Consider the following 12,726-nt stretch of genomic DNA (forward strand, 5'->3'; position numbering starts at 1 on the left):
AAGGACTTGTGCTCTCTCTTTCTCACTCCCCCCTTCCCTTTCTCTCTGTTTTTCTGTCCATCTGTAGCCTGCAGGCACTCCCCACTTTGCAGGGCTGTCACAAGGCTTGAGGTCCCCAATTTGAAGTTATGACAGCCTATGAGGTACTGAGAAGCCTTCAGTGCTGGTCTGTGAATCGATGCTCGAAGCAGTTTCATGCGTGGGCCCCAACCAAGTCTACAAGAAATCAGATCGCTAGAAAACACAAATAAAAACTGAAGCTGCAGTCAACTGTTGGTTGAGAGCATCAATAGATAAGAAGTCACAGCACAAACCTCTGAAGACTCCACGGGAAAACCCAGTTCTCCTAAAATCGACTTCGAGATGCATGCATTTACCAGTCATTTACCAGAATGTACACCCTTCATCACATTTGGTTTGGGCTCATATTAAACTGTGCTGTAGTTCCTGAACAAACAACAAACCGCTCACAGCAACAGCCAGATGCTGCCTGGATGGGACCTCAGATCTGCTCTCTCTGCACCCACACTTCACTGCGCTCCTCTCTGTGCCCATCAGAAACTGGTAATGCTGTAGGAGAAATCCCCAGCGGACCCGCGGAATGTTCCTAAACTAATGGCAGTGTTACTTCTGTGAATTCAGACACTTATCCAGGTGATGAAGCCCTAACTTTCTGGCAGGGGGTAAACTCACTAAGCAATGACCTTAACTTAGTAAATTAATTCCAAAGCACAATTGTTTTCAATCTTTGTTTGAAATCAGCCTTCGTTAATCTAGATTTAATGGCATATGAAATGGAAATTCCCTTAATAAAATAAGTTATGAATATTTATCATCCCATTTTACCTGAAAATTGAATAATTCATCAATTAACTTTACTATTAATTATTTAATGCAAAATTAATAAACTGCAAAACTCTGACGTTCCCTTGCAGACCCTGTGGCACTGGAGAAACGGGGGAACTGTGGATGATTCCAGACATAAGCTAATAGGATAGAGGAGTTAAGGCTGCAAGTTTTCTACAATGAGCAGAACCAAACCACTTACACATAAAGTTGAAGGGTGGATCTCCTTCTCAGCTTGGAATTCTCTACCACAGCCAAAAAAGAGCTCCAAGTTTGGCAACTGTTTCAAGAGAACATTTCCCCGTGTGCTCCCTCTGTCATCCGTCACTATCACGTTGTCATCAATATTTTTCGAACGTGAAGCTATCACACCCAGCAAAGCCCCGGGAGCCCATGGCCTCCCCTGGAGCCTCAGTCAGGACCCCAATCTGAAGAGGAGGGAGGAAGGTAAGGAGGAACGCAGAAGGCAGGGGGACCGAGGGACAAGGGGGTTTGTGACAGCAGCCGGTGCTGAGCTACAGACATTGTAAGGGAAGCAAAGCTTTGGGCTCTGAGCTACTGAGCCCCCAATTCACTCAGAGCAGCTGAGGGTCCTTCTGACTCTCTAAACTCGTCAGACCAGATCATACTGCTCTTTCCAAGTGGATATGGCTAACAGGATCTGGCACCTTCTGATAGACGGTCTTTCCATCACTAAAATGGGTACTTTCAGAGGCAAGTGAGAGCTGCCGTTTCTCTGCACTTCCTTTCTTGCCTTTCCCGTTCATTCTCCACTTCCAGGGCAACCAGGGTGAGGCTGTTAATGGTATCTGCTCATTTACCTGCCCTGCTCAAAACCCTCCCCCAGGAGTTCCCGCAGGGTCCCGCATTATCCCCAAATCTTTGCCTGGTCTCCACGGCCCTCCCCAACCTCAGCCCCACCTGCCCCTCCAGCACCACCACTGGGCTCTCTGCTCTCCCCACCCTCACTACCTCCGGGGCAAGGACTTTCTGTCCAGGCTCACACTCCCATAACACCACCCCCAACACGCACACACACACACACACACACACACACACACACACACACACACTCATCCATCCGGTCTCTGCCCAAAGTTTGGCCTTTCCGGAAGGCAGCGCACTCATCACCTCTCCACCCCCCAGTGGGGGGACAGCCCTTCACCACACTCGTCCCTCGTAGCTCCTCCAAACTGCCACCCTTTCACGTTATCTGTCTTATCCACTGCCACATCCCCAGAGCCCAGTCCCGCGCCCGGCACACCGAGGGCGATCCAAAAGTATTCACCAAATAAACACACGAACAGAAGCAGACCGACAATGACATGGGGTGGCAACGTAGTGTGGTGTGGTGTGGTTCAGGAGCAAAAGGACTCACTCGTAGCTCCACGGGAGACCATGTGTCTTCCACTGGAGCCCCTTCAAACCCCAGATCGGGGGGCAGCACCCCCCAAAGTTGGTGGACGGGACTGATCACAGTGAGCCGGTGACAAGGGGGCAGGGGGGCCACGGGTCTGCCTGTGGAGAAATACATAGAAAGGGCACATTTCCAGGCGGGCTGGGCTGTGCTCCTAGACAGAAGCGGACGTGCCTCATTTGGTTTCTCTCCTATGTCACTGCACACAGTTTTGTTTTTTCCCTAATTTCACTGCCTTTCTCCACAACGTTCCCCTTAAACCTGGCAGTGGTCTGACTTCCCTCCACCCTAGCCAGGCACCAACTGCCCTTTTACACACAAATCCATCCACACGGATCTGCCACAGGCAAAACGTTTCCTGTGCCTGAAGGATTCCCACCAACACCTACTCCCAAATTCCTACAGACCTCGTTAGGCCGCTGATGCGAATCACAACATGGCCTGGCAGCGGTGAGGGCCGCCCCCTCGGCTCATTCAGGACCCCCGCCCCCACCTCTTGTCCACTGCCCCCACCCTGGGCCTGTGTCCCTTTCACACCCGGTGTCCCCTGAAACTGAGCAGCTCAATCAATGTAAGTTCCCTACCAGGCAAGGTCAGGACAGCCACCACAGAAAAATTTATTTCTTCTTTTAGGAGAAATTTTATTTATTTCGTCCCATCTTATTAAATCATCGAATGAAAAGAAGGAAATTTTCCCCAGAAATACTGTTCTTACAAAAGAGAACAATGAGAAGGACAGGGTGCGTGTGTGTGTGTGTGTCTGTACACGTACCTGCGTGTAGGTGGGGGTTGTGTATTTGTATATGTTGCACGCATAAGTACGTGTGTGTGTTTCTGCAGGTGTGCACGTGTAGACGTGTGTCTGTACATACACATGTCTGTGTGTGTCTGTCTATATGTATGTCCACAGATGTGTTATTATGTGTACGTGCTTGTGTACCTGCACCTGTGAATGTGCATACGTGTGCGTGTGCCTACAGGTGTGCGTGTGTGTACCATGTCTGTGCGTGTACACGTGTGCATGCCTGTAAGCACACACACCACACAAAGCAAAAGCTCACATGGAACGTGGGATGTTCAGTAGAGCTGGAGAACCAGGGAAACTTTTCTCCCTTTGTTTTTGGTTATTTTCAATTTTTTTTAAGCCCCATAATAAAGGACTGTGGGGAATCTAAGAACAGCAAAGACAGTAATAGCTCCTAACCAGACTGAGAACAGTGGAAGGATCTCCAGCCCAGAATACCCAGCTAATTCGGGAATTACTCATTGTGCAAAAGACCATGAATTGCAAAGAATGGCCTCTCCCGAGAACATACCTTCCCACCTCGCAGTGCCGCTAGGCGCGCGGGCAGCTCCCTTTCCCTGCAGCCAGCAACGATTTCTTAGATCAGAATTGATCTGGAGGAAACACCACAGACACCAGCCCGGGCCCATTACAGAAATACCAGACAGTCCTCATTTTCCAAATCCAGGAAGGGAATGAAGACAGTGAGAAAGAACTGGTGGGAGCAGGAACGAAACAAGATCGCAGGAACTGGGCACCGACACGGAGCGGAGATGCCATCGGTGTGCGTGAGCACAATGCCAGCAAGACTGAAACCGTCACCGCTGCCCGGTCGTCCTGCCTAGACACGCCGGCAGGAGCCTCCTGGCAGTCCCCACAGGTGGCCCGGCACCTCAGCTTGCACCGCGGGGGCCCTGATGACAGCACCTGCCTTGTAAGACTTCTGCACAAGCCAAGGAAGACACTTTCATAACCATGTAGAGGTAGAAGGCACCGAGACACACGGTCAGGTGACATGCATGGCATACCAGATGGCCCCCCAGCAGTCCCCGAAGCCCTCGAAACTCTGCCCAGGGAGAGGCCATGCCATGCCCCTTGTGCCCAGGAAAGGCTCTAAACCAAGGGTGGTATGTTGAAGAAGGCGAGGAGGTGAATCTTGGAGGTGTGGTGTCAGCACGCCTTTGGGGTGCAACCTCGCACACAAGGGGTGTGTGCATCTTGGGAATGGGATTTCCTGGGCCCTGAGCAGGTTGTGCGTTTAGAAACCTCAAAACTGCATTGCAAGGCTTTTCTGCCTGTAAACGAGATAAAGAGAAAAACAGCACATAAGACAGCGTGAGCGAGAGCAGCAGAAATGGGGCCAGTAGATATGCAGGGCCAACCAGCGGGGAAGGCAAACAGGGGCAGACCCGCAAGGACAGGGTGACAGGAGCAGAGATGGGAGCGAACAGAGATGTCAACGCGTTCCAGCAGAGTAGAAGCCACGTGCCCCAGAGGGACCCTGGGAACAAGTCCACTTGTCTGCAGAGCCCAGAAAGACTGGCACATTGCAAGAATTAGGTGCCAGACATGACAGAGGTTTGAAATGAGGTGGGAGGCAAGGAGAGGTCTGTGCAGGGAGCAGTCAGCCCCTCTCAGGACCCTCCGTCTACCCCGAGTGACCAGGCAACCACCTGGCCTCTGCCCCTAGTGGAGACACATTCATTCTCTGGAGAAAGAGACCCTGAAAGACTCCACACTTGAAGGCTGCAGAGGAAAGGCAGGAAACAAGATGTAAGCCAGGAGAATTAACTAATTAACAGTGACATTCCAAGCCCCTTCCCTGCCTGGTTCCCAGATCACTGGCAGCCAAGCCAGCTCAGACCACCAGGCAGCATCCGGGAGAACCCGGCTGTTACCTCCAGACGTCGGCATCCAGAGATGCTGAATCTCAGAATCCCACAGCCCAAGCCCTTCCTCCAGGTAAGGAAAACCAGAGCGTCAGAGAGAGAACTAAATCCTCGTTGAGCATACGAGGAAGTCAAAAGATAACCATCGAAACTTGACAAAGCAAGAAACAGCAGAATAACACATCAAGGAGTCCAGAGGTAAATTTCAGAACTGAAAGAATCTCAAGTGATCACTCCGGGGACGCAGGGTTGAGCTGCAGGGCAGAGGTCTGCTGTTCCTTCGCACAAGCCCTTCAGGACCGTTTGACTTCTTAAACTACGCGCACGGGTATGTTTGATAAAAATAAAACTAGGGAAAGAAAGTGGCGGTGGGAACCAGGAGCTGGCAGCTGCACGGCCCAGGGAGACGGGGAGACATAAACGTCCACTCCCTCTCTCGGCTCCTCCCGGAGGAGGCCCAGGACTTGCTCCCCTGGTTCCTGAAGTGAGGAGAGACTTGATACCAGCCGGCTTGGCTGCTGTTGCCATTTCAACAAGCTGCTAAGCACAGATGAGGACACACTCCCCCCCCCCCCCCGCCCGCCCCCAGAGAGGGCAGCGCTGGAAAGCTCCCAGGGAGGGCACGGGGACACACACGGCGGGTCCAGAGAGGTGGCGTCGGCTGGCCCCTCCTGCACCGTCTCCTCTGCCATCTGTGATCCTTGATAATGAACTGGAATCTGGGGCAGACCCGCCTCGACACGGAGGCTAGGGATTTCGCCACCACTGCCGAGACACCAGACACTTTGTCGGGATCCAGGTCACAGCTAACTCCCTGCCTCGTTGGGAAAGGTATCGACACTGCAGGACCCCGAGGCAGATGCCTTCCGGGGAAGGTCCAGGGGCGATGCGGCCGCTCACGGGTCCTCAGCCAGCAGAGGCCACGCCCGCGAACCCGCTCACACTACACTTGCTCTTTGGTTAATGACGGGAGTTTGCACTTCGCCAAGGATTTGCTCAATACGTTAGGCAAATACTGCGATGGATGTAACATGACACATCGTTATGTTAATTTGATAGCAGGTCCCCAGTTCAGCAGAATGCAAAGGTCACCACATCGGAATGACTGCTGACCCGGTTTATTTTTTTCTTTGCAGCTGCAAAGAACAGTCCTTGAAATGATGCAGGTAGAAGGGCCGCCCTCTCAGACTCCATCCTCCAGTGGAACTCCCTACACACACACACACACACACACACACACACACACACACACACAGAGCCAATCCCTGACCCCCGCTCTGCCCAACTGGGCACAGAAAGACCTATAGAAGTAGCCGTGAGAATCTTTTGTTTGATCGTTGTCAAATACAAGTAACATAAAGTTTACCATTTTTACCACTTTTAAGGGTGCGGTGCAGCAGCATTAAGTACGCTCGCCGTGTCGTGCAGCCATCACCACCGTCGTCTCCAGAACTTGTTCATCCTCCCAAACTGAAACTCTGTCCCCCTGAAACACGAAGTCCCCACCCCCCCGGCCCCCAGCCCCCGGTGGGGGCTTCTCTCTGTGTCTGAGTCTGACTCCCCGGGGGACCCCGCAGCGTGGACCCCACCGTATTGTCCTCCCGTGACTGGCGCTTTCCAGCGAGCAGGTGTCCTCAAGCGTCAGCCACATTGCCGCATCTGTCATGGGGAGGCGAGACTTACATACGGGGGACAGTTAAACGGTCCAACAGTCAACGATACAGTGAATGTGGGCCGCGGAGGCTGATGGCAAAGAGGGCTCACCACAGGCTGGTGTGTTTGGGGAGGGCTCCTGGAAAGAGGTAACACACGAAGGACAGGCAGACTGGGCGGGATACGGAGGGTTCGAGAACTGAAGGCAAAAGTAGGGGGACACGGAAGATGTGTTTGGAGAGCAGGAAGCAGCCCCCTAACAGTAGTAGGTTCTTCGAGGTGGGAGTCAAAGGGAAATACTGAGGAAGAAGGGCTGAGGTACGAGAATGACCTTAAACGGGACACTGGAGAGGGACTCACCTCAGAGGAAGTCTCTGAGGTGTTTGAGGGGCACAGTGATGCAACAAAGGTGACCGTAGGGCAGCTGGTGCAGAGAAAGGGGTCCAGCCAGAGAGGGAAGAGCAGTGAGGGCGGCTCCCTAATCCAAGCGTGACACCGGGGGTGAGGTGAGGGCTGAACGTGGGCGAATGAGGACACGGATTACAGTCTGGGATCCTGGCAGAGTCACTGGCTAATTCCATTCGGGGAACAAGAGTCCTGGGAGGGAGGACGCGGTGAGAAAGAACAGAGCCCCGAGGACCTGGTGTCCCCCTCCTGCCCAGCCTTCACCAGGAGCACAAGAAGCACCGGACAGGCAGGGTCCAGAGAGAACAGAGAAGGAGGGTGGGGGTGACTCACTTGGGGTCACTTGGATGCTCTCGAAACTCAGGTCTCGCTTTTCTTCCCCTTTCCTTCCAGACGCCCTCCGTACTTGGCTGTTTTACTGCTTATTGACCAAGAGGCATTTAGTGCTCATTATAGGAAAATTCTATTACTAGACCTTTAGTGCTTCAGTGTTAGGTGCTATCTATATAAATCTAATTAATTAATTAGGTAATTAATAGCATCTTCCAGCCTCCTTCTAACTGGTGTACACAGGATTCCTGGGAGGGAATTCTTCCAATTCCAGCTTGAGATCTGCATGTCCCCGGCTTCCAGGGAAGGTGCATGCCTCCCGGGGGAAAAGCAATAAATTCTTGGGATTGCTAAATTTTGCAGCCTGCCTCCCTGTGCCCTGCTCGACTCTGCATTCTGCACTATGCGGGGCGGGGGGGGGGGGGGGGGTGGAGTCAAAATCCGACTCAGGAGGGCAATACAGAAACACACCTGGCTGAACCACCTTACCACACTCGCCAACAAAAGAAGGCTTTGCCTGGTGCCTGGTTCTCCCAGGTGGCTCAGGATTCTTGGAGATGGGAGGTGGGAGGATGTAGCACAGCGATTTACTGGGCCTTCTTCAAACCCCACACCCACACGGCGGTACTGCAGAGAAGCCAAGATCACGAGCTTTGCAGTGCGATAACCCTGGGCTCAAGTTCCAGGTCTAACATTTGCTGTGCCACCTTGGACAGCCCACATACCCTCTCTGCATCTCGCTGCCTGGCGGAGCTGCGAAAGGACTTAAAAGCACAGCACTAGGTCAATTAGCTGGTCCTGGGGAGACACAGAAGACAAAAATAGAACAGAGAACACCCAGATCTCTTCCTTCACACGCTCAGATGCGTCTTCTGCCTCTCTCGTTCACGCCACAAATGTTCGCTGAGCTCCTGCCGTGTGTCTGGCGCTGTTCCAGGCCCTAGGGCTACCCCATGAACACACCGGCACATGGCGGTATTTTCATTTTGGGCGAGAGGAGGTCAGTTCATGGATAAATGAATTAAACAAATAACTAGGTGAGACACATCGTGTGTCAGATGGTGGTAAGTGCTCTAGAGAGACATAAAACAAGAAGAAAGGAAAGGAGGTCTGGCTGAATGGGAGGGGTGTGATTTTAAATAGTGTGTTCAGGGGAGACCTCACAGAGAAAGTGACACCAAATCAAGGCCAGAAGGAGGAGCTGGAAGAACATTCTAGACCGAGGGAGGAGGCTCTTCACTCCAAGACTCCGAATTCACCTGGTGGGGTGGGGAGTGCGGCGTTCCCCGGGGCCTCCAAATGGAATTATTATAGTGCTGAGCACACAGCAAGTGCCAAATAAAGACGTCCTGAAGGGTGATTTTTCAAACTGCCATTTCCAGAAGGTCCCAGTTGCTGATAATACAATATGGGCTGTTTAAACATTCAACGCTCAACCCTGTCGTCGTGCCGCTGCCACCCCCGAGGCCCCCAACCCTGGGAGCCTCCTTGTAGCACACCTCATTACGAAACAGGTGAGCGGGGCTCCTGGGACCTTCTCTGTAATTAGGGCAGGATCGAAGCAAGGGCTATATTTATAACCCCCAGCCGTCGGCGAGCCACGGAGACAGGGAGCGGGTCTCCGTGCAGCTCCTATACCAACATCTATATGTGAACTGATTACAACAATTAATTTAATAGGGATTCCTCCACACAAACAATGTATCATTTTATTAGGAAACTCTATAAATGTCAGTGGTGCAATTCATTTTTATTAATTTTCTAAAATGGAATTAGCAGTGGCGGCCGCGGTGGCAAACAGAAGTTGCATTGCCTTCTCATTCAGCGGAGTATTGGTGTCATTAATTCCTCAGTACCAGGAGGCCGGTTTGTATGAACTCAGCAGTTAACTGCACCAATTAATTTCAATACTGGAGATGGGAGGGGGGGGGATCCAAACTCAACTCAACAACTAATTTAGGAAAGTCCTCCAACAACCACAGCAACTCTTCCTCCTCCTGGGACGAGAAGCTTTCAAGTGTAAACACGGAGTGGAGATTATAATACTAATAGGAAACGTTCTGTCTGCACCCTCTGCCTTTAGGAAATAAATTCATCTTTCCAAAGCCCGGAGAAATGCTGGCAGATGTCTCCTGAAGTTGTGGCCTCCAGCAGGCCCGGGGAGCACCCCTCGCAGACAAGAGGGACAGTGATGTCCCTGTGCATCGACACTGAGGCTCACGGCAGGCGGGATCACAAACATGAGCCCATGAGATCCTCGTGATGGCCCAGTGATGACAGGACCACCATCGACTCCATTTCGCACGTGAAGAAGGAAAGTGGAGCTTTTAATGAGGGGCTAAAATGACTTTCTAAAAGTCACCAAGTGACTGAGTGATAGGGCCAGGACTCAAAGCCGAATTTGTCAATAACTGAAACCCACATTCCCTCCCTGCGGCATGCACGCCCCGTGTGCCTGGGGATGGGAAGTCTCCTGGCTCTATTTATACTCCAGAAAGTCAAGTGAGTCAGGCACGGCCGTGAGTGACAGTCACTTCTCAACTGAAACCCAAACTCCGAAGGCTGAAGCACGAGGCAAACTCCCTGCTTGAAATGTTCTACTGATCTGCCGTCACAGGGTGTTCTGAAGCACAGCACGTGTCTGTGGATCTGAAATCAGACGTCTGGCCCGGGACGCGTTCCGGAGGATCTCACTCTCTGGCTAAAGAGAAGCTCTTTCTTTCCTTCCACTTACGTTCAAGCAGGGTTTCGCTGAGGAATGAAGGGCGCGCAGGGAAGCTGCAGGCTGCTTGAGATGAGGGCACTGTTTGGGGTCAGGAAACGGTGCGGAGACAGAAACCGGACAGGCTTCCTTCCCCGCGCCAAAGAAACTAGGGCAGTGCTTCTCAAAGTGGGACCCCAGACTGGCTGCATCCCATCACCTGGCAGCCTGTTACAAGTAACAGGTCCCCAGGCCCCACACCAGGGCTATGGAGTCAGAAACTGGGGATTGGGTCCTAGCGCATGGATTTTAGCAAGCTCTCCGGCTGATTCCGGTGCCCTCTCAAGTTTGGGAATGTCTGCCCAAAAGATGCCCCCAGAAGAAAGGATAGATGAGCGTTCCCAGCTTTCCACAGCTGGGGACACGACTATGCTCACCAAACAGTAGACTGTGCCCCGTTCAGTCTCCTCTCTGCCCCCACCCACACTCCATGCAAGGATGTCCTCCCTGACCCTGTTCTTATCGGGCTTGGCCATGGGAATGGCCTCGGCTCAGGGATCCGTGATGTATGATACCACACCCAACAGAGATCGTCAGTCTGCCCGCATGGATTGCCTTAGGCTTTCAAGGCTCTGCCACACCCCATGACCATACGTCCCAGACTGCGGATGCTTCCTCAGCCCGGGGCCTGGAACAGAAGGACACATGGAGCCGTCCTAAACCCAACCAAGGCCACAGCCAACCCACAGACCCATACGTAGGAAAAAAAAAAAAAAAAGTCTGTTGTTCCAAGTCACTAAGTTTGGAGATTATTTCTCAGATAGCATGATCCCAGCAAAAGCTGACTGATGCAAACCATTTAATTTTATAGCAAAGGAAATCACAGCCCCAGAAAGCTGAGCAGTTGAGGACATCCTGCAGGGGGATTCAGGCTGAAAGGTGAGGAAAAAAAAAATCAGAGCCAACTTCTAACCCCACCTGTGGAGACACGAATCTCAGAACTAACCTCTCCCCTCTGCATCCTCTAACCTCCTCCGAAATGGACATTTTTGTCCTCATCTAAATGATGCTAAGCGGTAAAACCTAATCCTAATAAAGTAATAGCTTAAAGTACCTTCTAGAATGAGTAAACGTTCTAGAGGATAAGACCCTCTTTCCTCCATGGCTCAGAAACAAGAATATCAAGGAACCGGCCGAGGGGACAGAGGACACACCTCTGCCCCTTTCCCTGGTCTGTTAACTTTCCTGCAGAATCTGGTGCTTCTGCCCAAAGTGAAACAGACTGAGTCTTCTGCCTCTTCAGCCGAACCCAGAGCCCAGCCACCGTGTGAGCCACACTCTGGCTAACGCTCATCACTCTGACAAACGCCTGGCCCCGTCACCGCTGATGGACCAGGGGTGGCAGCTGGTGGCCACATATTCCCAAAGCTCTACACTGTAACGTACCAAAAAGAAAAACTGAGAGAGCAGGAAAGAAGAGCCTGCCTTTTAAACAGACCCGGCGCCCCAACTTCACTGTTCTCCACAAAGCAGTTATCACCTGTGCTGCAGAACACAGAGCAGCTGAGTCTCCACCAATTCCCCATCCCCAAGTGGCGAGGAAGTTCGGCGTCTGTGGCAGTCGGTAGGTTCAAGCACATTTACTACGCAACACACTGCAAACCTAGTCATTGCTTCTGATCTGGGAGATCTTCTTACCACCGCCAAGAATAGCTCGACTCTCAGTTTGTAAGACACGTTGAGATGAGAGTGGACAGTTAAGGTAGTTTCCCTTTTAGAGAGCGAGTTTCTAGAGAACACTGGTGGCAGGTGGGCACTTTCCCAAAATAAACTTCCCCTGATGTTCCCGCCTGCCGAGGCCTTCAAAGCCGCCGGCTGGGGGGACACGGCGTTCAGCCATCAGGTTAAAAGTTCCAACTCTGTCTGACGGCAGCCGTGCTTTTAGCCGGTTGCGTCCACTGCCACGATCTTAGGTCAATTAACGAGACCTCAGTGTCACGAGCTACCAAAGGCAACGGGGTATGTTCAACTTGCCCGTGAACTGACTGGCCAAACCAGGTAATCAATGAAAATCAATCCACTCACTGTACATAGTCGAAAAACTGCAAGATCTGGGACGTTACCTTGTCTTAGGGGATGTGGTTAGCCATTCTTCATGTTTCTCAAATGTTATTAAATAAGCTGCAATTTCCTGCAACAGAAGAATAAAAAAATAATAACAACAATTAGCTCACATCGGCTCCTGAGAGTTAAGAAAGTTCTTGTTGCTTCCCAGCTGCTGCCTCCCTGGCGAGGCTGCCCCCCCCCCCCCCATCTCTGCTGGAAAACACTTGACTCGGATGGTGCTTCTATTTTGATTTCGTTAAGCCCTTTCCATTCAACCTGCCATACAATAATAATCAAAGCACTGGGTTTCAAAAGATGAGTCGGTGACAAGGACAAAGATATTTCTCTGTGGGAGCGAAACATCAGACACCATTTCAGATACTGAATGTCATTAATTTGAAGGAGGGACAAACACATGCCCAACAACAGGTCTGCACTCATACAAGGTCATCATTGGAAAGTTTTGTCTGCCTCCTTCCGAAGCCGTACTAATCTTTCATCATTGTCACGAGAGACGTCAGGTTCTCTCAGCTTGATTCCCACCCCCACCCCCAGCCCCGAGCCAAATCACACAAAGATTAAAAAGAAAAGATAA

General features: G+C 51.7%; 1 protein-coding gene across 16 annotated transcripts in view; it reads right to left on the reverse strand.

Annotated features, from left to right (window-relative positions):
* Window positions 1-12,726, reverse strand: part of CAMTA1 (calmodulin binding transcription activator 1) — an 852,124-nt gene that overhangs the window by 552,807 nt on the left and 286,591 nt on the right. For all 16 annotated transcript variants that reach the window (XR_013557729.2, XM_078452487.2, XM_078452488.2 and 13 more), the window contains one exon: window positions 12,149-12,216. Coding sequence is in view for 15 of the 16 variants with exons in the window: in XM_078452487.2 (XP_078308613.1) it covers window positions 12,149-12,216 (68 nt within the window). In the remaining variant the exon portion in view is untranslated. The remainder of the gene's footprint in view (window positions 1-12,148; window positions 12,217-12,726) is intronic.

This window comes from Panthera onca, chromosome C1 (genome assembly GCF_046562875.1).
Source record: "Panthera onca isolate mPanOnc1 chromosome C1, mPanOnc1 haplotype 2, whole genome shotgun sequence".
Classification (NCBI taxonomy): domain Eukaryota; kingdom Metazoa; phylum Chordata; class Mammalia; order Carnivora; family Felidae; genus Panthera; species Panthera onca.